Source organism: Rhinoderma darwinii, chromosome 13 (assembly GCF_050947455.1).
Source record: "Rhinoderma darwinii isolate aRhiDar2 chromosome 13, aRhiDar2.hap1, whole genome shotgun sequence".
NCBI classification, from domain to species: Eukaryota; Metazoa; Chordata; class Amphibia; order Anura; family Rhinodermatidae; genus Rhinoderma; species Rhinoderma darwinii.
The window spans coordinates 31,019,741-31,046,218 of NC_134699.1; the positions used below are offsets into that span (position 1 = coordinate 31,019,741).

The 26,478-nt window shown below is 43.3% G+C and overlaps 1 protein-coding gene across 1 annotated transcript in view; it reads right to left on the bottom strand.

Annotated features, from left to right (window-relative positions):
• DUSP3 (dual specificity phosphatase 3) overlaps positions 1-20,391 on the bottom strand; it is a 57,368-nt gene extending 36,977 nt beyond the window's left edge. Inside the window, exon 1 of the mRNA XM_075846231.1 lies at positions 20,055-20,391. Coding sequence (XP_075702346.1) covers positions 20,055-20,176 — 122 coding nt within the window. The 5' untranslated portion in view covers positions 20,177-20,391. The remainder of the gene's footprint in view (positions 1-20,054) is intronic.
• Positions 20,392-26,478: the final 6,087 nt, after the last annotated feature.

The window sequence follows — 26,478 nt, forward strand, 5'->3', positions numbered from 1 at the left end:
TAGCATTCCACTTCTGTATAGAAAAGGGGGCTGTGGGCCACTCTGTACAAGGGGGTGCTGTGGGTCCACTCTGTGGGGCACGGTTACTGAGGAGGCCTTATGGTGGTCTTCAAAGGGCTGATTATAATTGTAAGACTGTATAAATGTAACTACTCCTTAACAGTTAAGCATGCTTAAGAGTGACACACAGCCCCCCCAGTAGAGAGTGCCACACAGCCCCGTGTAGAGAGCGCCACACAGTCCCCCCTTCTAGAGTGCCGCACAGTCCGCCCCTTGTAGAGTGCCGCACAGTCCGACCCTTGTAGAGTGCCGCACAGTCCGACCCTTGTAGAGTGCCGCACAGTCCGACCCTTGTAGAGTGCCGCACAGTCCGACCCTTGTAGAGTGCCGCACAGTCCGACCCTTGTAGAGTGCCGCACAGTCCGCCCCTTGTAGAGTGCCGCACAGTCCGCCCCTTGTAGAGTGCCGCACAGTCCGCCCCTTGTAGAGTGCCGCACAGTCCGCCCCTTGTAGAGTGCCGTACAGTCCGCCCCTTGTAGATAGTCCCACACATAGAGCCCAGAGCGCCCCAGGCCACATAGGCCCCAAAGCAGAGAGTAGAGGGGACTCAGGTGAGGTAACTGGAGTGGTCCACTTCCGGCACCGACCTCACTCAGACTCACTTGGCCACGACAAATACTCCTACTGCTGTAGCGCTGCATGTAACGTCGCGAGCCACATAAAAAGAGGTGGGGGCCGGATTTAGCCCGCGGGTCTTATGTTTGACATGTGTGCCCTACAGTGTGCGCAAACAGCAGTGTATGTCCACATGTAAGGCATTGCCATACCCGGGAGAACCTGCTTAACAATTTACGTGGTAAGATTCTGTGGTGAAACTGCTTATCAGTAGAAAATTTGCAATTTTCACTTTGCATCGTCCATTGCGTTTTAATTTCTGAAAAAACCTGTGTGTTCTAAATGCTCACTACACCCCTTGATAAATGCCTTTAGGGGTGTAGTTTCTAAAATGGGATTCCTTTTTTTTTTTGGTACATCAGGGGTTTTGAAAATGCGACATGGCGTCCGCAAACCATTCCAGCAAAATCTAAGCTCCGAAAGTCAAATACCATTCCGTTTCTTCTGAACCCTCCCATATGTCCAGCAGTTCATAACCAAATATGGGGTGTTACCATACTCGGGAGACATTGCTTTACAAATGTTGAAGGGCTTTTTCTTCTTTATTCCTCGTGAAAATGAAAAACGTTGATCTAAAGCTACATATTATTGGAAAAAATATATTTTTAATTTTCACGGCTTACTTCTAATTAATTCAGCAAAAAACCTTTGGGGTCAAAATTCTCACTATACTTCTAGATGATTCCTCAAGGGGTGTAGTTTCCCAAATGGAGTCACTTTTGGGGTGTTTCCACTGTACTAGCACTACAGGGGCTCAGCAAAGGCGACAAAAAACCATTCCAAAAGCCAAACAGCAGTTCAAGACGGCATATGGGGTATTGCCGTACTCGGGAGAAATCGCTTTACAAATGTTAGGGTGCTTTTTCTCCTTTAGTTCAAAATGCTAACTATACCCGTGACAATTTCCTTGAGGGGTGTAGTTTCCCAAATGGGGTCACTTGTGGGAAAGTTCGACTGTTTTGGCCCCCCAGGGGCTTTGCAAATGCCACATGGCCTCCAGAAACCATTTCAGCCAAATGGCGCTCCTTCGCCCTGCCGTGTGTCCAAAAAGCTATTTGTGACCACATATGGGATATTGTATATCTGTACACGAGAGAAATTGTTTTATAAATGTTGGGGTGCTTTTTCTCTTTTAGCCCTTGTGGAAATTAAAAAATTCTATGTTTTATTGGAGAAAAAAAAATAATTTTGATTTTAAAAGCCCAATTCCCAAAAAATCTATGAAACACCTGTGGGGTCAAAATGCTCACTTCACACCTAGATAAATTCCTTGTAGGGTGTAGTTTCTAAAATTGGATATTTTCCTTGTGGGGTGTTTCCTTTGTTTTGGTACCACAAGACCTCTTCAAACCTGACTAGCTGCCTAAAATATATTCTAATAAAAAGAAGGCCCCAAAATCCTCAAGGTGTTCCTTTGCTTCAGTCCATTAGCACACACTTGCCACATGTTGGATATGTTAGGAAACTTTCTAAATGTGGTTTTAAATAGTTTGAGGGGTGCAGTTTTTAAAATGGATTGATTTATAGGGGTTTGTAATGTATGGGCCCCTCAAAACCACTTCAGAACTGAACTGGCCCCTGTAAAAATTGCCTTTTGACATTTTCTTGAAAATGTGAGTAATTTCTGCTAAAACTCTAATCCTTGTAACGTCCTAGAAAACTAAAAGGATGTTAAAAAAAACTATGCCAATCTAAAGTAGACAAATGTTAATTAGCAGCTATTTTCTATGGTATTTCTATCTGTCTTACAGATGCATTTCAATTTATAAAAATGCTAATTTTTGCAGCATTTTGGTGTTGTTCACAATTAAATACTGAATGTATCGACCAAATTTTACCACAAACATAAAGTCCAATGTGTCACGAGAAAACAATCTCAGACTCGATTGGATAGGTAAAAGCATTCTAAAGTTATTACCAGATAAAATGACATGTCAGATTTGAAAAATAAGATTGTCACTATGGTCAAAACTGGCCACAGCGGGAAGGGGTCTAAGAATACAAAAGTGAATGAGGCTCAGCTGCAATACCAGGTATAACCCATGGACAAGAGTGGCACGGTTGGTAGAAAAAAAATCAGACCCTTTTCTTTTTACCCCAATGAACCCCTTTAGTTCAAGAAACACAAAGTGGTCTTTATTTTTTATTTTATTAGGGGAATCTTAACATTTGCATGAACAACATTTTTTATATATTCAGTATCTTTTATGAGGAAGGCATCGAAGACGAAGGACCAAAAGAAGACATATTCCCAGATGGTCAGTAGTAATAGGACTTTTTTAGGGACAAAGAAAACTTCTAAAAAACAACCTTCAACACAAACAATACCTCATTATACAGTCAAATCCTGCAGTATACACAACGGATTTGCCAGACATTCCCCTTAGCAAGCTCTTCCCAACACCGCAAGGTGATACATCACATCACCAGCCCTATATTTAATCCCAAGTCTTCTATATGAAAATCCCTGTGTGATCTCATCTAGAAAAGATCTCCTATGTGGCTGGTAAATTACAAAGCAAAATAATCTAAGTCAAAACTATAAACTCCAGAGGATTTGTAAAAGGAATAATCTCAACTCCCAACAGATTAATTAAAAACACATTATCAGAGCAACTAAAGGGGAAAAATAAATCACTTAACCTCCCTGTCTGCCATATTAACATCCGTGGCTGCCAGAACTTAAAATCAATGTTACAATGTTGGGGGTAGTCAGTCATTGTCATTAGGAATGTGACAGTCAATAGGGGGTCAATTATCAATTTTCAAGCATAATAACAAAAGCCGCTATGTCATTCCTCATTGTGATAACAAGTGCTCTGCGTGAAAGAAAAAAAATGGAACCGGTCAGCCAGTTTGCTCCTTATATCCATTACCCGCTAGTCAAGAAATACAAGAATGGTGAGAGCTATAAATCAGTTACAATATTCTTGTTTATTTACCAAGGATGATTTTACTTTTTACAAGATTTATTAGACTATATGGTGCTCCAATGTAAAGTAATTACAACTATTTCACACTAAACACAGCACGCCAAACTAACAGCCCGACCATTGGGTTTCGACCAATTCCGGCTTCTTCCGGGGCATACTCCAGCTGTTGTATCTACTCCCAATGAGGAAACAAGCTTGGAGACTTTTTTTTGTGGTATAGTGATGAATACCAGCAAGACGGAGGCCAAAAGGACACTCAGTTAGCCTCTGTCAGATAACGGAGCCCTATAGAGACGTCTAGCGCGTACATTGGGTGCTTTTACTAAACTAGACAAAAACGTCATGCGAACAGGGCCCAACAGAGGGGGGTTTTAAGAAAGAGACCCCCCCCCCCTGTATAATGTCCACATACTTACAAATCTCTGGAGACATGTAGCAAATATGCCTAGATATTCGATGCAGGCACCTAACTTTTTGGTTAGTCACCTACTGATATTTTTTGGAAATTCTTATCGCTAGGCCACTAACCTGACTCCTGAAGCAGTCTACATGTAGTCTAAGTTTACAGTATTTTGTTGAACCTTCACATAAGGCCCTTTGAGTGCCACCATTATGGAAAAATACGCAATTCTTTTTGGTTCAGAACATATCATGAACCAACTTCATGTGCTCCAATAAACCATCCCAGGTCACAATACATGACCTCTACATGTGGGTGGATGTGGGCAGGATGATGGTGGATCAATTGGACATTCTCGATATTTGAGGTTTTTTTTTTTTTATGAACTATGTACACGGACTACAAAATATAAAGAGTTCTATACTGATATTCTAAATCCACCATACTTTATACAGGGTGCAGAAAAATGGCAGGATAGGATGACAGGTAATTATAATGCCTGTCATGTACAAATCTGCATATAGGGCGGCATTGTTTTTGTAGTTAATGGGTGAAAAAATATCTTTACTCTGTTTTAGACACTTAAGAAAAACAGCGGGCATCTGGATTTAGCATATTTCCATATGTACGCCTCATATTACATCTTCATGCCTCATTAGGCTATTTTTAGAGTCTTTATGAGTAAGTCAAAAAGTATCCTGCAAGTTATGCAACTACTGGAAAATCTATTTTTACTAAGACAACATCTTATTTGAACCTACAGAAGTCACATAATTTAGAAAATAATATTTGCTGCTCATCTTACAGATTAAGCGATTTTCTTCTCCATATGAAATAGTTTGAAGATAATTCAGTTCTATGTCTCATTGTTGGGCTTCGGGCAATCTTCTACCCTTGTTAGTGCAATTACGTCTTCGAATGTTTGATATTTTCTTATTAAGGAAACCCTTACATGGTTAGTTAGCCGTCACTGCCTACAATACAATAGAGTTGTGCCAAAATCAGGCCGTAATTATATTAACACATTACAGGAATACTAACTATATTTTCTGTGTTTTTTGTTATATTCAGGTATTTTAAATAAAGTTTACTATGTTATGTATATCGGCACATTTCATAAAAGGAGTTGTCAACTTTGGACAATCCCTTTCCGTTAGAAGAGTCCCTTGATTGTAAACAGGGTGTCCTGCTTCTAGGAACCTCACAGATCAGCTTTAGTCTGTGAGAGAACTCGGCAGCAAGTGTTCAATTCCCCTGCAGTGCCACCACAGGATAAATTAAGTATTACATGATGCTCTTTGGATTCAATGAGCGGTCCATGTAATGCAGACATATTGGGACTGCCAGAGCAAAACATAGTCTTTGTATCCCTTCTTGATAATAGGTGACAGTTCTGAAATGAGGAATACTCTATTAACTCAGAATTCCTGTGTAAGGTTTTTGAAAATGGGGTTTCTAAACCAGGCAACCGCTATAAAGCAAACAGTTTGGGTACAATATGCGTATATTACGGTCGTGATGTTTCCGTGTGACATCTGCATTTCGCGGTCCACAAAAAAAATGGGAGGAAATTGCCACTATCCTGTCCCACCCCTGTCCTGGAAACACCCATAGGAAAGTCAAGTGATATTTCCCAGGCGTTTCCTAGAAACGTATCCGCAAAAAACGGAGAGAGATATCACATGTTCTATAACAACAGATCCACAAAAAAAAACTGATTTCCGCGGGGTCAGTGTGTTATCCAGAAAAAATGCGGATAGCACACTGAAGACAAACACAATTGGGGCATGAGGTCTAAGGCATACACTGCCTTATTAGTATGTCAAGTTGTTTAACATTTCTAAAAAAGTGCCATTACCATGTATCTACAGGCAAAAACAATGTGTGACCTTATCACCCTAAGGCCGGATTCACACGAGGGCGTTTGGTCCGTCATATACGGACCGCATGTCGGCAGTATTTCCCGGACCGAACACAATTCAGGGAGCCGGGCTCCCAGCATCATAGTTATCTATGATGCTAGGCGTCCCTGCCTCGCTGCAGGAAAACTGTCCCGTATGAAAACATTATTACAGTACGGGACAATTTTTCCCGCAGCGAGGCAGGGACTCCTAGCGTCATACATAACTGTGATGCTAGGAGCCCGGCTCCCTGCAGTGTGTTCGGTCTGGGAAATACTGCTGACATACGGTCCGTATATCACGGACCGAACACGCTTGTGTGAATCTGGCCTATAGCCTCATGCACACGACCATAGCTGTGTGCACAGTCCGTGATTACGGCAAGGTCGGCCAGAGAAATGTCATCCGCGGGCCATCTGCAATCACGGACCTTGCACACACACGAGTTCATTCAGTTTAACACGCCCGCAACGCAAATGCGGCCCTCAAAATGACATGTCCACATTTTTTTTTGCTCCGGGCAATGAATGGACCGTGAAAAACACGGGCATGTGCATTGGCCCATAGGATATACTGTGCCCTATACTATGCACAATTGCAGATAGTATGCAAATGCACGGTCGTGGCATGAGGCCTAAATCTTATTAACCTGGGATCCTTCTATGTTATCTCCTTGGTGTTTTTCATAATTACTCATAACAACCATCATCATCTACACAAAAAAGTATTGTGAATTTTCTGGTCATCTGTATTAAATAATACCCTCTCTATGGTAGATATTACAGCATCCAGCAGATTCATTTTCAGGTGATATAATTCAATGGAAGCAGACGAGGTGAACACCTGAGATCTCAGCACTGTAAATGCCAGTAAGGTTTTGTGGGTGGTACTACCCTAATTTCTTCTAAGTTTTCAATTTCTGCATAGTGACACTCTTTACGAACTATCAATCTGAATGACCACATTTTTCTAGTAATGTTAAATGGTGTTTCACTTTTGGAAATCCCATTTTTTTTTTTAGAAGGCTTCCCTTAAAATAAGTTGATCATAGTTTGTCCTGCTGCTGACACCCCCCCCCCCACCTCCGCCCCCGATTAGCTGTAATCTGCAAGTGTTCAATTCACCTGCAGCGCCACTACAGGGGGAATGAAGCATTACATGGTGCCCATTGTAATCGATGGGCTGTCCCAGTAATGCACAGATATGCCAGGTCCTTTGGATGGAGAAAACTTCTTTGTAGCCACCTCTGCTCCGGTTAATTGTTGGAGGTCCAGGTTAAGGAAATTCTCTCTACTAATTGCAAATGCCCGAATTGTTTTCAAAATCTGGCAACCCCTTTGACCCAGTACTCCTCAAGGTTTGGGCAGGCATTTACTTGTATCTCTAAAATGTTAAACATTCTCTTAGATTCTCATTTATATAATATATTCTAATTTCAAATTAATTTATCCAAGAATGATGCTCTTGATCTCACAAAGTAGTCATCTAAATGAAGCAGGCTATTAGAGCTACGCGAGCAGTCCATCACAGGCTGGGAATATCGCTCATAAAGATTAGAGAGATCATGTACCCCATTAAACTGTATGTGAAAACAACAGTTATTTCCTAGAAACACTTGTGTGTCTACATCGTTATAAACGACAAAAAACCCTGACTTTATAGTAGGACTGTACTGCGGTAAAAATGGAATATAGTGCAAACAAGACTTCTAAAAGATAACTTAAAATAATATATCATCTGACCAAGCATCACCTCTTGGCTCTGCAGCTTCTACATATATATTTTACAATGAATGTACCCAACATCTAAGATGATAGTATGTGCCCTGGGGCCCGTAGACGTAGTCACTGTCGTGGGGCCCTACGTAAATGGTGTGGACCTACTGTGTTGCCAATGGTGTGGGGCTGATCTAGGGAGCGGAGTCTAAGGGATATCTAAAAGTTCCCTCTTTAATCTCCGTGTGGACTTGGCTGCTAGTAACCCCAAGTTGCTTTCCCCTGAGTAGTTTGCAAGATGCAGAGTCTGGTATTAACGTAGGTCGGGGCAGGCAGCAGATGCTCAATCACGGTTAGCAAAGCCAGAGGTTAGGGCAGGTGGCAGATGATCGTTACAGCAAACAGGCCAGGGTAGGCGGCAGACAGGCAAGGTCAGGCAGGATCAGTAATAGATAATCCAAATACAAGTCTCAGGCGAATACAACTAGTAAGCTAGCGTATGGAACCTAATTGGTTAAACATGGAGCAAAGTGGGAGGCACTTTTTTATACCTAGGAAAGCTGGATGGAATTTCACACTTGCTGGCCCTTTAAAGGGAACCTGTCACCAGAATTTCACCTATTGAATTTTACATATCCCTCACAGGCTTTCATTAGTTCATTGCCGTTATCCCCTCTCCTAAACTCCTCCTCCGACTGTAAATAACGGTCTGCAAACACTTTGCGCCTTTTATCGTAATAATCCGGTGTCCCTTTGTGCGCACACACCAGAAGAGGACATCAATGCACAAGCGCAGGATTTTGTGTGCTGGGGGAAGGCGAGGAGCTGTCAATCAAAAGTAAAGAGGCGGGGTAAACTCGGAAAGACTTGAGGAATGAAGAGATGACTCTTTTCAAATGAAGATATGACTCTTATGCTCATTAGCATACGGTGTGGAAACAGTAAAAAGCTGAACACTAAAGCTACAGAGCCGACTAAGAAGACAATTATAGGTTATATAGAAATGATTTTTCACCCACTACTACCAGGTATTGCAGGTTTAATAGGTGAAATGCTGGTGACAGGTTCCCTTTAAGATAAGGGTTGGTGCGCACAGGCACTAGAGGCAGCAGCAGGAGTGTGAGAAGAACGGGGAGAGGGGCGGGGCAGGGAAAGCCCGCTAACAGCGTGAAATGTAGGAGATATAGCGCCGGCAGGGAGCCAGAAGACGCCTTAGAGAGGTAAGTACACAGCAGTGGCCATTCCAATATGTCAACAGTGCCCTCTATTAGAAAACATTTATGGCATATCCACAAGCTTGCTCAGCTGTTTTTCGTAACTCCCATAGGCTTGAATGGAGAGCTTGGCATACATACATGGCCACCTGTAATGTCCGTGGCTGCGGGCTGTGAGCTCCAACCTCCCCCTGACAGCCGCAGCCATGAGTCGACAAGCGCTGGCCCCAGCCTCCTCCTCAGAGAGACGCCAGCACTCGCGTCCACTCACCTCAGACGGATCCCGCACGCTCGTGCCCGCTCTTAAAGGGGAAGCGCGCGCACCAGACCTCGTTGATTAACTTTAACCCATGGGTACCCTGGACTATAAGCGGGGTCCAGCCCCCTAGATCTATGCCTGAGCGTTGTTGTGTTCCCTATAGTTTGTCTATGTGATGGCCTCCTAGTGTGCTTCCTGTTCCAGTCCCTGTCCCTATACCTGTTTCCAGTTCCTGTTCATAGCAATCCATACATTTTTGGTCTAGCACTGAGCTGTGCCAAAGTCGTGCCGTGCTGTATCCACGTCTGACCTGCTTCACCTCGCCTGATGTCCGCCTGCTACCTAGTCCCAGCCGAGGCTGCCCTGCTGCTCTCTGAGCTGCCACAGGTACCTATAGACAATCACCTGCTCCCTGTTGGCCAGCTGCCTTACCTCCAAGGCGGTACGGCCCAGTGGGTCCACAGACCCTTCGTGACACCACCTCTCGACTCATTCTCTTCCTCGTCTAGCAGAACGAGGGTTAGGGTACCACCTCTAAGTACCTGTGAATATGCCATAAATATCCAAGATCGGAAAACCCCCTTACGCTGGTGATACACAGTGAGATGTCCTACCTAGCAAAGATGTCGGTGAGATATCTCCAATTAATCTCCAATGGAAAATCTTCACGTGCGATTGTCAGGTGCCTGAAAGGTGTCCATACACAGAGCAATAATCTTCCTTATATTCACATCGGGCAATATTATCACACCCTTTATAATTGTCTTTACGGTCACAGAGCCTGAGATGAGTGTTTTAGTACTAAACTCTTATATCAAGACATTAGGGCACATCTAGTGCTATATCTATATATCTGCCGACAGCCCTTGTATAAGTGATGCCGGATATCTGACAGCCAAGCTCTGGAAATACTGTATTTTCCAAAACAGTGAAGTACAAGTTCAGAATCACAGAAAATACCATGTTCTTAAAACCAAGTATCTTCCCCTTACCTATTGTATATCACTGACAGTTCAAAACCAGAGACTGCTACTGGTGGAGAGCCAAGGGAGCGTGAATTCATTAGCTGAGATTAATGTCAGTCTAAATCAATATGTTGGGAGTAATATATAGGCAAATCGATAGCTAGAGAAACACATGAGGCGGCTGAGAAAATGTATCACTGGGTAATTGCACTAAAGAGGAGCACTCGAGTCGATCTGCACCTTTAGCTACCGACCAACATCTTCCACTTCAACAGCAAATGGTAATTACATTTAAATGACCTCTCCGCATTTAATGTCTTCTGCGACGGCGTGTTTCACTGTAAATACATACAAATGGCAGTTGCATGGGTGTACGAAAATATAACAGCAAGAGGGGCAGGAGCGTCACGGCAGAGTAAACCTACATATTTGGAAATAAATGCTAAACCCCTTGTTGCATTTTCAGGGGAGCTCTCCAGAACCAAGAACTAGAATTTTGCTGCTGGCACCCAACATTTTGGGTCATTTTCTACCGATTTCTATAGAAATTGTCATCTGGCTACAAAGAAATCAAACTGGTTTCTGGAGTGGCCTACAGTAGTTTCTCTCTGGACCGGCGCGTGGACACACTGTGTCGATATTAGATCTGACTAGGGTTAAACAGGAATTCCTCTAGGAATATTGAGACAGATTTTGACCTGCCTGCAATTTCTTGCTGTGATTTTTGTGGCTGTTTTTGCAGCGTTTTCCGCTCACGGCCATTGAGCGGCACGGGCAAAATATGCAGTGAGAAATGCTTTCTCTGCATCTTATTGATTTCAATGAGAGGTCTGAGGCATAAACGCGGCAAGAGAGAGCATGCCGCGCGAGCGGCTAAAAGCTGCCGCAGAAAAAAACGCCTCCACATTTCAAACGTTTTTTGGCGACGATTCCGACGCAGTTTCCGTGTCAAAAAACTTTGTGTGAACTGGGCCTGAGGGATTTTGTAATCTTCACCTTTGAACAAGCCCCACGGTGCAGAAAAACCCTCGGCCGAGTTGTCTCCAATAAAAACCGCTGACAGTCTGCAGATGGTATTTGCACAGTGAGGTACCAGAATCAATAAACAGAAGTGTGGCCGTACAAATCTAAAATCATGGCAGGCAAATTTTCATCAATCAGAGGTGATCGGCCAAAGGCTGAGCACCAACCAACTGACATAAGCCTGTCCATAAGAGATGTAGTAGTGCTCGTGCTGCTACAGAGAGGCCAGAGGTGAGGACACAAGGCATATTAGCTACACAAGTATACACAGCGGCCGGCTACCCGTCATAGTTAAAGAGGCTGTCACCACATTATAAAAGTGCCATATATTGTACATGATGTGATCGGCGCTGTAATGTAGATTACAGCAGTGTTTTTATTTAGATCATTTTTGACGGAGTTATGACCTATATTAGATTTATGCTAATGAGTTTCTTAATGAACAACTGGGCGTGTTTTACTATATGACCAAGTGGGCGTTGTGGAGAGAAGGGTATGACGCTGACCAATCAGCGTCATACACTTCTCTCCATTCAATTACTCTGCAGATAGCGATATAGCTATATCGCTATGTGCAGTCACATAAACACACTATAACATTACTGCAGTGTCCTGACAATGAATATACATTACCTCCAGCCAGGACGTGATGTGTATTCAGAATCCTGACCACTTCTGTAGCGTCTCTGAGTTACAGCATAGCAGGCGTAGTCTCGCGAGATTAAGCTGTAAGCAGTCATTCACAGCAAGATCTCGCTGTGCTGTGCATCCCAGAGAAGTGGTCAGGATTCTGAATACACACCACGTCCTGGCTGGAGGTAATGTATAATCATTGTCAGGACACTCCAGTAACGTTATAGTGTGTGTATGTGGCTGCACATAGCGATATAGCTATATCGCTATGTGCTGTATAAATGAATGGAGAGAAGTGTATGACGCCGATTGGTCACTGATTGGTCAGCGTCATACACTCCTCTGTACAACGCCCACTTGGTCAAAAAGTATTCAAAATGAAACTCATTAGCATAAAGCTAATATAGGTCATAACTCCGTCAAAAATGATAATTTTTCTAAAAAAATAAACACTGCTGTAATCTACATTATAGCGCCGATCACATCATGTACAATATAGGCGACTTATAATGTGGTGACAGAGCCTCTTTAACCTCTTCTCAAACTTCCCTGTTCTGTCGGTAATTTTGTGACTTATCTATCTTAGCCTGAGTCTCTGGAGAAACAAGGGGTGTAGAAAATTGACCATAAGGGTATGTTCACACGCTTAGCAAAATACGTCTGAAAATACAGAGCTGTTTTCAGGCGACAACAGCTCCTGATTTTCAGACGTTTTTGTAACTACTCGCGTTTTTCGCTGTGTATTTTACGGATGTTATTGGACCTGTTTTTCAATGGAGTCAATGAAAAACGGCTCCAAAAACGTCCCAAAAAGTAACATGCACTTCTTTTTCGCGGGCGTCTTTTTACGTGCCGTCTTTTGAGAGCGACGTGTAAAATAACACCTCGTGGGAACAGAACATCGTAAAACCCATTGACAGCAATGGGCAGATGTTTGTAGGCGTAATGGAGCCGTTTTTTCAGGCGTAATTCGAGGCCTAAAACGCCCGAATTACGTCTGAAAACAGTGCGTGTGAACATACCCTCACAATGGCTCTTCTACAATGCAGAATTCTCATACCACAGACACTATACAATTAACAGGGATGGAAAAAACACTATAGGACAGTGGCGACCAACTTAACATATTGCTAGGGCCTCAAATGCGGCCCTTGACACCTTTAATGGGCTGCACATCATATTCAGCCAAGGGGTAGGCACTCACATGTATGACAGAGTAGTTGTTCTGTACTTTGTGGTTATGTAGAGCACTCTACATACAGTATCGCACATGCCTGATCATTATCCTGGAGAAGTCAGAGGCACCATATAAATTTACCGTCCCCTGAGGGCTGAACATCAGGCATATGCAGGCATCACTGCTCTAGATGTACTTTCATAAACATGAATAGAAAGCACGCCAGAAAAAGTTAAATGGCAGTAGCAGAAGTCTAGGCACAATGAAAACCTGGCTCTTGCCATTTACTTCATAAAACTAAATGCTGCCAAACTAATACAAGATAAGAGCTTGGACGGAGTTCACACCTGCGATATCAATTCTGGTGCCATAGGAGCAGAAAAAACTAAATTGACGGAGTGCAGGATCCGTCGCACCACGTACACCAACGGTGGCTGATGAACCCCATTGCATGCTGCGCTATTCTTCCCATCAAACATAATGAAAACTGCAATTGCGGCTCCTAACAGATGTGCAAATCGCCTAAATAAGTGTGTGGTTTATAATCTTTTCTCCGCAGCATACAAACTTCTACATGACAATGTAATGACCACCGATCAGCCATCACATACCACTGGTGACAGGTGAAGTGAAGAACATTGATTATCTTGTTACAATGGCGTCTGTCAAGGGGTGGGATATATTATACAGCAACTGAACAGTCCGTTCTTGAATTTGAGCTGATGAAAACAGGAAAAATGGGAAAGGGTAAGGATCTAAGCGACTGAGACAAGGGGCAAATTGTGAGAACTGGGTCAGAGCATCTACAAAACAACAGGTCTTGTGGGGTGTATGCAGTGGTTAGTACCCACCAAAAGTGGTCCAAGGAAAGACAACAGGTAAACTCGTGAGAGGGTCATGGGCACACGAAGCGCGAAATGCTGAAAAAGTTAATGCTCGCAATGATAGAAAGGTGTCAGAAAACACATTGCACCTTCCACTGCCAAAAGTACCAACAATGGGCACGTGAGCATCAGAACTGGACCCTGGAGCAATGGAAGGAGGTGGCCTGGTCTGAATTACATTTTCATTGACATCAGGTGGACGGTCGGCTCATGTGCGTCGCTTACCTTGGGAAGAGATGGCTCCAGGGTGCACTATTGGAGAAAGTCAAGCCGGCGGTGGCAGTGTGATGCTCTGGGAAATGTTCTGCTGGGAAACCTTTGAGTCCTGGCATTCATGTGGATGCTACTTTGACACCTTCCATCAACCTAAACATTGCTGCAGACCAAAGACACATCTTCATGGCAATGGTATTCCCTAATGGCAGTGGCCTTTTTCAGCAGAATAGTGCCCCCTGCCACACAGCAAACATTTTTAGGAAAGGTTTGGGGAACATAACGAAGAGTTCAAGGTGTTGAAGGCCTCCAAATTCCTCAGATCTCATTCCAATCGAGCATCTGTGAGATGTGCCAGAAAAACAAGTCCAATCCATGGAGGCCGTACCTCGCAATTTACAGGACTTAAAGGATCTGTTGGTAACGTCTTGGTGTCAGATACCACAAGACACCATCAGAGGTCTTGTGGAGTCCATGCCTCAACAGGTCAGAGCTGTTTTGATGACACGAGTGCGACCTACACAAAATTAGTCAGATGGTTTTAATGTTATAACTAATTGGTGTATTTCAGACAGCTGTAATAAACACTATCTGGCCAAATGTATGTCGAAACCTGACCATCACATGTATACTGTATGAGCGTATTGGACATGCCATTCCAAAACCATGGGCATTAATATGAAGTTGGGCTGTTGGGCCCCCTTTTGTAGCTATTACAGGTTTCAGTCTTCTGGGAAGGCTTTTCACAAGATTTTGGAGTGTGTTTGTGGGAATTTGTGCCTATTCAGCCAAAAGAGAATTTGTGAAGTCAGACACTGATATTGGGGGGGGGGGGGTCTGACTCTCAAGCGGCGTTTCAATTTATCCCAAAGGTGTTCGATGGGGTTGAGGTCAGGGCTCTGTGAAGCTACTAGGGTTCCTCCACACCAAATTCGACACACAACGTCTTTATGGACATTGCTTTGTGCACAGGGGTACAGCCATGGGTTCCGAACCCCAAACTGTTGTCATTTAACAGACACAGCCTTGGAGAAGGCTTCTATAATAACATTGCATTTTTTCAGAATAACAAAATATCAGTTTCACAGATGGCAACAAATACAGCTTTCATTTTACCAGTGCAGGTTAGATAATGATTAAGCGGTGACTTCTTGCCTTTTTTGTTAGCACTGAATTATATGCATACTTCTACAAATCAGTGGACAAACACTTTTATGCCATTCCATTTATACCACTGGTTCCCAACCAGGTTCTCCCCAGCTCCCAGCATACCTTGATTGCCTGCAGTTACCAAAGCATCCTGGAAATTGTAGTTTTGCAACAGCTAGAGAGTTATAGTTTTAAGACATCTGAATTAGACTATATTTACACTTAAAGGGTAAGTTCACACAAGGCGGATACGCTGCATAAAAGGTACACAGTGTATCCGCCCGGTGGCCGCAGGAAATTCCGGGCGAAAAACCACACCAAATTGTGGTGCAGTTTTTCGCCCAGAATGTCCACTGCGGAAAACTGCAGCATTAGCCGGCTGGCAGGCCGGCGTGCCGGGATGATGTTTCATCCCAGGAGACCGCTGCAGCGGCAATCACATGGGATGAAACGTCATCCCAGGAGGCCGCCCCTCTGACATCATCCAGGCCGGCCTCCTGGGATGATGTTTCAGCCTGTGATTGACTGCAGCGGTCACATGGGATGAAATGTCATCCCAGGAGGCCTTCAGAACGTCAGAGGTAAGCATAAGGTGGGTTGTTTTTTTTTCTAAGTTGTGATTTTGGCGCCGTAATCTGCGATTCCGCCTCAAAAGTCGCAACACTTGACTGTCTGTTGTGGGTTTTAGATCCCCATTGAATTCAATGGGGAAAACCTGCAACAAAATACAGGCGATTCTGCAACCGCAATTGACATGCTGCGGCTTGAAAAACGCACTGAAGGTCAATTTGTAAGCGGATTCTCCGCATATCACGTACGCGGCGTGTGGATGATATTTCTTGAAATCTCATCCACTCATCTGCTACTGTATTATGCTGCGGATTTTCCGTAACTAAATATTTTGCGGAAAATTCCACGTGTGAACGAGCCCAAAAAGTAACTGTACTATCAAAAAATATTTGATATGTAATAGAGACATATCAGAATTTTTGTTATTGGTAGGGGTCCGAGTCCTGAAACCCCCACGTCGCTAAAACATAGGTGCAGAAGTGCTCAGGATCTTTGGCTGTGATCAGCGCTCTTTGTTAGTCTGAAGAGGACTCATATAGAACGTCCTTGAGAGCCATCTCCATTTTAACGAGGAGTGCCCATCACAGTCAAAGATCCTGAGCGCTTCTACACCTACATTTCAGCGACGGTGGCGGTCTCAGCACCAGGACACCCACCAATCAAAACTTCTCATATATCACTATGACATATCAAAAGTTATTTTAAACTATAGTTACTTTTAAAGTTGGCCATACACATTAGATAAAAGTCAGCCGAACCCGCTGATTTTAGCCGGCAATTTATTGTGAATAGTGGCGTCCCGAACGTCCTTCAATGGCAAATGTCAGTGTAGAAATGGATCGGGAATGTTGGATTTCAACATGTCCAATCCTTCGTTCCCACGAGAGATAGACCACAGCCAGAGGCTTATTCTCCACTGAAACAAACATGCACGCTTGGCCAAGGTGAGTCAGGTGAAATAGCTGTCGGCCAATAGCCATTGCATGTGTATGGGCAGCTTTATACCGTATAACATTAAGATTAGTGATGGTGGAACTAATTCATAAAATGCCAGTGCATGATTTCAGCATAAAAATAGTAATAATAATAATATACCATGTGTATTATCAGAATAATGCCATGACCATTATCCATGATATATTTTGGTAGGTTTACCAAAGCACAGCACAGTATATACTTCAATATCAATGCTTCATAATATAGTCTCCACTTCTCCACAACATATTTACATTACTCTTAAGTCCCAATTGACATAAATTGCTGAACATCTTTGCAAATGCTTTGCTTTTATTCTGTCCTGATCTTTAAGTGTATGATGTTTTATTCTGTTTACACAGAGCAGTGCATTGTGGGAACTCAGATAATTGTTATACATTTAGGGCTTGTCCACACGTAGCGGAATTGCTGCAGAATTCCGCAGAAACTAAGATAAATTCTGCTGCGGAAAAACCGCACCATTTCCTGCAGAAAATGGTGCGTATTTGCGGCGTTCTTTTTTCAATTTTGGGAGATGGTGACATCTCCTCTGAAAAACGCAGCAATTCAGTCCACTTTCCGCAGCAGGAATTGACATGCTGCGGTACGAAAAATACGCAACGCACGTCAATTTCTGCTCAGAAAATACGCAACAATTCTGTTACGTGTAGACGAGCCCATAGAACTCAACTGTCAGGGCACATATCGCATACAGGTCCTAAGAAGGAATCGGCAGAATATTTTTTACTTTGACTTTGGGCGTAAATACCGAAGAAAACAACACACAGTTCACAATCACTATAAGGCCCTGTTCACTTCAGCGTTGCCCCTCCGTTGAGGAGTTCCGTCTGAGGTTTCCATCGCGGGAACCCCTCAACGGAAAGGCAAACGGAAACCTTAGCTTCCGTTTGCATCACCATTGATCTCAATGGTGACAGAAACTTTGCAAATGGTTTCCGTTTGTCATCGTTGTGAACAGGTTCCGTTGTTTTGATGAAATCAATAGTAAAGGAAAGTATTTACACAGTTATGTAGATTTTAACTGTAAAATGTTCAAAATGGGGGTTTCCTTTTAATTCTAAAGGGGTTATCCGGTTCTCCTAAGGACACTCTAGGATAGGCCATCAACGTTTGTTCAGTGCGGGTCCAACCGGACGATCAGCACACAATGAAGGGGTCATGACGCTCGCCCCCATGGGCTGAGCTGTAGTACTAGACTAGGGATGCACGATGCATCGAAACTTCGATACTATTTCGATACTCTGCATCCCCAAACGGTTCGATACCGTTATTTCATGTATTTCGATACTTAGCTGTGCGTCCGCACAGCTCAGTATAGTAACACATGAATGTATGAGAGCGGGGCTGCGGCTGTGTAATACAGTCATTGCCCCGCTCCTGAGTCCTGACAAGTGCGCGAGGTCAGGATGATGCGATGCAGCCGGCGCTGCACTATTGAGCGGCGGCACTGAAGACAGAACATGGCGGGCGCACTGCAAAACACCCCCATGTTCTGTCTTCAGTGCCTGCACTGCCGCTTATTAGTGCAGCGCTGGCCGCATCTCCTCATGCTAACCGTGCGCGCACTTCCTGTCAGGAGCGGGGCAATGACTATATTACACAGCCGCAGCCCGCTGGCGGAGATGAGAGAAACCTCTAATCTCCGCCGTTATTCTCGTGAATGCTGCGATCACAGCTGACTGCAGCATTCAGGGGAAAATGAGAAGGGGGGGATGCCCCTTAGATAGCGTCACAAGGAATTCCTGTGACGCGATTGAGGGACATACCATATATGAGCAGACAGCCCAGGGTCCATTGAAGGACCCCAGGGCTGTCCTACCATATTTCCTGTTGTTATGGCATACTTAGGTATGTCCTAACAACTGCCTGTGTACTATCAGTATATAGATATATGCCAGGACATTAAAAAGTTTAAAAAATTAAGTAAAAACAAGGTAATGTTAAATTTAAAAAAAATACACATACGCCTTTTTTACAATGAACATTAAAATACGTCTCAATACATAAAACATACACATATTCGGTATTGGCGCGGCCGTAATAACCTTCACAACAAATTTTTTTGCATCATTTATGATGTGCGCTGTAAAAAAATAAAATAAAAACGGCTTTCTTTCACTTATTGTGGAGCACAAGGTATGATGATGAATTTAACCTCCATGTTCCTCACATTAATAGTAATTAACCCCATCATGTACCTTACATATTAACCCATTATGACTGAAAAACATGATGGGGTTAATTACTGTGAGGAACATAGAGGTTAAATTCATCATCACACCTCGCGCCTCATCACATTATTATTACTGTTGGCAAAGTATCGAATTGGTATCGAAATCGCAATACTAAACAAAGTATTGGTTTCAAATTCCAAATTCTGGTATCGTGACATCCCTATACTAGACACAACTGCCCATACAGACAAGCCGCTGTGCCACAAGGAAGGGGGTGCGGCACTCGCAGGAGAGCTAGGCCCCTGAATTGTGCTATTAATGGCGGTCCCAGACCCCCTCAATCAAACATTGGTATGCTATCCTAAGGATAAACCATTAATGTTTCATTACCAGAGAACCCTTTTAAAAGGTCACTATCTTTCATGTTCTCTGCATTTCCCGCCCGAATTTTGAGAGGTGACTGGTACGTTAGGCGATACAGTTGCTGAGGTAACTGTTCGACTCTCAATTTTTCCAGCATATTTTCTATTCTAATTGCAGAAAGCGGCTTTGCCTCGCCAACTAAAGTGCCCAATGTGCCGACCACGTCTCCTGCTCTCACTTGGGTGGGAGACGCAGACAACATGTAATGGTAGGAACTCTTTAAATATACTTTTGAGATCAGAATATACAAGATGGAACTATATAAATAATGAAAGACATAAGTAAATATCCCCTCCATATATCTGAACCTATAGAAACCCACAATGCCCCTAATAGGGGGCATCATTAAAAACAAACTAGTGCAAATGGAGCACGTTGCCGCTAGCAACCAATCAGCTTTGGCTTTCATCTTTCCAGTATGGGTTACAAAATAGAAGCCGTGATTTGATTGGGTGCCAGGGTAGCTCCTCCCCTTTATTATCTGCACTAGTTCTTATATGCGTGTAGATGGAATGTAAAAGTATAAACCCCCTTTAAGTCGCTTATAGATCTAAAATATACCGTGTAAAACCAGGCACTGACAGGAATAGCAACGCAGTCACCTAAATATCAATGTCATATCCATGCTCCACAATGTATATAGACACACATATATATGTGCAGCAGGTGCTTCCAGTAAATAGCAGGCAGGTGGCATATACAGTACACAGAGCCCCATATACCCCCTCTCCGGGCAGCAGTATAACTCACGCGTTGCCCACATAGATCCGGGGGAAGACCTCGTTGAAATGCTGGGAGGGGAGGCTGTAGAAGCCGCCATCGTTGGCCAGGACCTCATTGAGAGCCTGCACCGAGATCTCATAGTCCGACATACCCGCGGCCTGTGACCCGCCCTAAGCACGACACCCGAGCCGGGCGGCCTGCTGCCTGTGACCCGCCCTCCTCGTCCTCGCCGGGGGTAGGCGGACACCACGAGTGCCGAGCTCCCGGGATGGCAGCACAGACCAGCTCAGTCAGTGCCTGGAGGAGAGCGGTGTGCGCCCGCTGGCATCTGTCTGTACATTGTCATTGACTGTGCTGTGTCTTATATATCAGCATATTGTGTCTCCCCCTGACCTGTCTGTATAATGCATCGCTATTCCTGGCTGTCCTCTACACTTCAATAAAGGTGACCATCTATCTGCCAATTTTCTGCCCATAATCAGTCATCTCATTTATAATCAGTGAGGTAACATGAATTACATTGAGGAGGTCGGGCAGCACCCATGGCAGCTGGGGATGGTGCCAACCTAAAGCTGCCACGCCTTGGTGGACCCCTGCTCACTTATTAGGCCTTGTTCACACTGCGCTTTTCAACACTGAACCAGTGTCCAAAACCGCCCCATATCTGCATCCCGTTGATTTTAATGGGAATCAGGCATATTTTTTTACATCTTGCTCTATCTTGGGGCAGATATTGCTTTAAAATGCTCATTGAAATCAAATGAAGGTGGAAAAAATGGTTGACGCGGTTTTTCCCGCTTCTTATTAAAAAAAAAAAATCTAGAGGATTTTACAAATGAATAAGGTTTCCAACCCAAAAGTGGCCTTAAAAAACCTTTCCGAAACTGCCTCAAAAACGATGTGGAAACGTATGTTCACACAGCGTCTTTTGTCATGCAGAAAAAAACTGATTCCAAGTTTTCTGTACGATTTTGCAGGCGGTTTTAAACGTGGTTTTTCTGCTTTTTTTTTCAGACTTTTTGGTTGGAAACCTTATTCATTTGAATAATCATCTAGCGTATTTTTGTGACAAAAAAGCGACAAAAACTGCATTGAGCCATTTTTCCCCCTCCAGTTGACTTCAATGAGAGTTTCTGGAGCGGAATCCACCCCAAGATAGAGCAGGATGTTTTTTTCTTCTGCGAGCGCCTCTGATTCCTATTGAAATCAAAGGGAGGCAGATTTGGGGCGTTTTTGGAGGCTGATTCCGATGCAAAAAAACATGTCAAAATCAGCATCAACGACCGGCGTGTGAACAAGGCCAAAAACCACCTGCATATTAGAAACTACCCCCAAAACCTGGCATTCTTCTTGCCAAAATACGCTGCGTGAACATTCCCTTCTGCTCCTTTCACGCCACGTCTGTGGTGCACTCTCGATGTATATGCCGCGAAAATCTACACTGAAGTTCCCACAGACTTTAATGGCCAAATGTATCCTATCAAGTGTATGCAAAAAAAAACATTTATTTTTTAACGGCAGACGTATACAGCTGTACAGCAATACGGTCGCATATGTTTTGTGGGACCATTTCATGTAATATACAATGTGGCACAAGCGCTTAACATAAAACTGGACTGGAAACACAATCTAGCTCCGGAAATCATTACGGATTTCCCACAACGTTTTTTCATTTCGATTCAGTATTAAAGGCTATTTACACCTTTAAAATTATTATATTTTTTTTAATAAAAATGTCTATCAGTGTGTTTTGTGCAACTTTCTAAATACTTTTTATTAAAAATGATTTTTAATTTTTGAGATACAGCTGCTTTGTATCCTGTATACAGAGCAGTTATATCTAGCGCTGAAACCTGTATGACCTGCTGACCTGACGGGCTCAGTGACAGCAGGTCACAGATCACATCTAAGTTCATTGGATCCTGCGTGTCTCCCCGCTGTCACTGAACCCGTCAGTGCCGCTGATCTGACGGATTCAGGTCTCAGCGCAACATACAGCTGCTCTATATACAGGAAACAAAGCAGCTGTATCTCAAAAAGTAAAAATAATTTTTAATAAAAAGTATTTCGAAAGTTGCACCAAACACACTGACTGGCATTTTTACTATTTAAAAAAGAAAAAAAAAAACTATTTCAAAAGGTGTACATAGCTTTTAAGCATCGATTGTAGCAAAATGTAAGTAGACCCGCGGATTTCCAGCATGTGTTTACAGTGTTTTTGCTGCGTAGACGCTGTACAAACTGCAACAAAACCCAACTTGCTTATTTTAGTGCAGAATTTATGTTCCCCATTTAAGTCTTTGGCCCAAACACGCAGCATCACTGCTCAGAATAACAGCACAAATTGACATGCGGGGGATTGGAGAGCGGCACCGCAGAACACTTTCCACCTGACTGCGGGGTTTTTTCTGCAGCGTGTGGCTGAGATTTGCAGAAATTTTACCTACTTTGCTGCTACTGTAAATACTGCAGAATTTCTGCACAGAATTCCAGTTGCGGAAATTCCACAGGTCGGATACGTTATGGGAAATCCTTTATAAGCCGTCAATGAGCATGTCAATTTCTGAGTGGAGATGCTGGGTTTTTTTCCAATAGATTTGCATGTGGAGCACTAGATCCCTTGTCAAAATCGCAAGCTGTATTGTGTTGCAGTTTTTACAGCAATTCTGCTAAAATTGCGCACTTAAAGGGAAGGTGTCACGAAAAAAATTTTTTTATATGTTTTTTGTATGTCATTAAAATAAATTTTATTTATTTGTGTTTTTGTGTTGTACTTTTTTCTTTTTTCTTTCTTTTACTTCTCTATGGGCGCTGCCATTTTTTTTTCATCTCTGTATGTGTCGATTAACGACACATACAGAGATGGAATACGGCACATACAACCCCATAGAGAATGCGAACGGGAGCCGTTCCATTCACTATAGTGTACGCCGTCTGGGTCGCTCCCACACAGACCAAAAGGAAGGTCTTCGGCAGAGCGACATCCGGCGCCATTTTCATGTGGACCGGAAGCCGCGGCCGGACAGTAAGACGACGACTTCCGGCCGCGGCTTCCGGCCATATGTTCAGACGCAAGGACTAGGAGCGGAGGCAGCGGCAGGAGCAGGTAAGTTATGTTTGTGTATGTTCGTGTTAGGGCTCGTTTACACGAGCGTGTGCATTTTGCGCACGCAAAAAACCCGGCGTTTTGCGTGCGCAAAAGGCACTTAACAGCTCGTTTGGATGTTTGTAAACAGAAAAGCACATGGTGCTTTTCTGTTTACATTCATAGTTTGACAGCTGTTACGCGAATCACGCGCTTCACACTGAAGTGCTTCCGTGTGGCATGCGTGATTTTCACGCACCCATTGACTTCAATGGGTGCGTGATGCGCGAACAACACACAAATATAGGACATGTTGTGAGTTTTTCGCAGCGGACTCACGCTGTGCAAAAATCACGGACTGTCTGCACTGCCCCATAGACTAACATAGGTCCGTACGACACGCGTGAAAATCACGCGCGTTGCACGGACGTATATCACGCTCGTGTAAACGAGCCCTTATACTGTGTGATTACCACTGTATGTAATCTTCCTACAATGTGCATTCGCTCAAAAAATGGCGGCACACAGTGTAGGAGGTTTGAACATTCAACCCCCTCCTTTCTCCTGGCACTAGCCAGGATAAAGGAGGGGGGATTGTTTGAGTGTGTCTACTCCAATTTTGCAGCATAAAGCAATGAGGTTACTTTACCACATGCCAATGCTGCAATTTTAGGAATTGCTCCCTCTAGTGACCAGCACATGGAAATATTATAAATTAGAATCTATTTTATAATATTTCCTGACTTGTGAAAAAAATTAAAAAAATTAGAACAATGTGTAATCATTTATATACTAACTGTTTAACTAAAACAAAAAAAAACAAAACATTTTCTAGCGACACATTCCCTTTAAAACTAAAGTAAATCCACAGCTTCATATAAAGTTTTCCACAATCCAATGCTTCACACTAAGGCTATGTTCACATGCTAAAGTAAAAACGGCCGTAAAATACGGAGCCTCTGAGATCCTGCCGTTTTTAAAGCATCAAACTTTTTTTTATGCTTTTCTTGGAGCCGTTTTTGGAGCTGTTTTTCTATTGACACAATGAAAAACGGCTCAAGAAGTGACATGCACTTCTTTTTATAGGGTGTTTATTTGAAAAAACGGCGCGCAAATAAGCTTTACCTCTGAGCGAAACACAGATTTTTCTATTGAAATCAATGGGCAGATGTTTTAAGGCTTTCAGCTTACGTTTTTCCAGGCGTTCTTCGAAGCCTTTTCCCCCCCGAAAAACGTCTGAAAACACAGCGTGTGAACATACCCTAAACCTGCAGGTAACACCGCTGTGATGATTTCCACAGCTACATTGCGTTTCCACAGCCAAAATAGACTATAGACTTTGCTATACATTTCTGTGACTGATTTACCTGCGGATTAATGAGATTCCGCTGCAGATATTTATTTGCGGAAAATCTTGAGGGTATCAAGTCTGTGGTAACATAACCTTAGTAAAATAAATGCACATAATACTGTGTTCAGGCCTTAATGTACACGGCTATATTACAGATCTGTGAGGTACGATCCCTAGTATGACGCCCATACCGTACCTCAGTGTGACTACCATTTTATACAAAGTTTTTTCCATGAGAATCTAGGAAAAAATTGTGGAATGTTCTTTTGCTGTATTTAGGCTATTCCATGGGTAATGGAGGACTGTACAGCAGCAGACAGTGCCTACAGGTCTGTAATATGGACCTGTTGGGGCATTGTGTTGCTGTACACGGTCCATGCATGTGCCCTTATTGAAATCTCCGCAAAGCCAAAAATAGCTGATGGAGCCCCAGTATTTACCAAGGGTCAAGCACAGTAATTCAAGGCATTGTTGGAAGGGCTTATCTCACATACTCTACAAATGTTACCAGTAAGGGGTGTTCTGACCATCCCAGCAGTAGTGCCCAAGGGTAAAAGCCAGGAAACATGAGATGCCCTTACAGGTTAACACCAGGCCTCACATTTATCATGCCAGATTTAGGTGTAATGTGCGACTGTCAAATATGCAACTTTTCTCGTCACTTGACAAATTTGGAGAGTGAGAAGAGACGTGTCTGTGGTCTCCAAGGAGTCGTAGTTTTAGTCAGATTTATTAAATAGACAGCCTGAAAATGGTGCAAAGTTACACAGAATCCAACATGAAATGATTCGTCTCGTCATCACATCTCCATAATAAGATAGACTTTAGTATGTGGTGTTCAGAAATTTTGGAAGCGCCACAATTTATAACATGTTACAGCTAAATTTAGAATTTTGGAGGTTTCTTGTTACCAGAGAGCAGTGAAATGTAGGAGCAAAAGCGACTTTCCAGTCATCTGACAGGACAGTCATTCTGGGCCTCCATAGCTGTAACCCTTTAACCCCTTAGTGACCACCAATACGCCTTTTCACGTGAGCCACTAATGGGCTTTAGGCTAGGCTGACGCCTTTTCACGTCAGCCTAGTCTAAGTCCTGCACGGGTCTCCCGTGCAGGCAGGAGCTGGGGCTCAGCTGTCTGATGACAGCTGAGCTCCTGCTCCAACGCCCGCGATCGAAGTTTACTTCGATCGCGGCCGTTTAACCCGTTAAATGCCGCCGTCAATAGCGACCGCGGCATTTAACTTTGTTTACAAAGGGAGTGAGCTCCCTCTGTCACCCATCGGCGGCCCGTGAATGAAATCGCGGGTCTCCGATGGGGTGTCATGGCAGCCGGGGGCTTGATAAAAGCCCCCAGGTCTGCCCTGGACATATGCCTGTTAGGACGCGCCGGAGGCACGTCCTAACAGATTGCCTGTCAGATTTACACTGGCAGGCAATAATGCTCTGGTATACGAAGTATACCAGAGCATTATAGCAGCGATCGGAACATCGCACAGTAAAGTCCCCTAATGGGACTAGTGAAATAAGTCATCAAAGTGAAATAAAGATTATTAATAAAAAGTACAGTAAAAAAAAAACAAAAAACATTTTTTTCCATAAAAAGTGGGTTTTATTTAGTAAAAGTGTAAAAAAAAAAAAAAGTACACATATGTGGTATCGCCGCGACCGTAATGACTCCATTAATAAAGTTAATATGTAATTTAAACCGCAAGGTGAACACCGTAAAAAAAAAACGCAAAAAACCATGGCGAAATTGCAATTTTTTTCCATTGCCCCCCAAAAAAGTCATAATAAAAATGAATCAATAAGTTCCATGCACCTCAAAACAGTACCATTCAAAACTACGTCTTGTCCCGCAAAAAACAAGCCCAAAAAATCACTACATTGATGGAAAAATAAAAAAATTACGGCTCTTGGAAAGCAACGATGCAAAAACAAATAATTTTAGTTCAAAAGTGTTTTTATTGTGCAAAAGTCGTAAAACATAAAAAACCTCCACATATGTGGTATCGCCG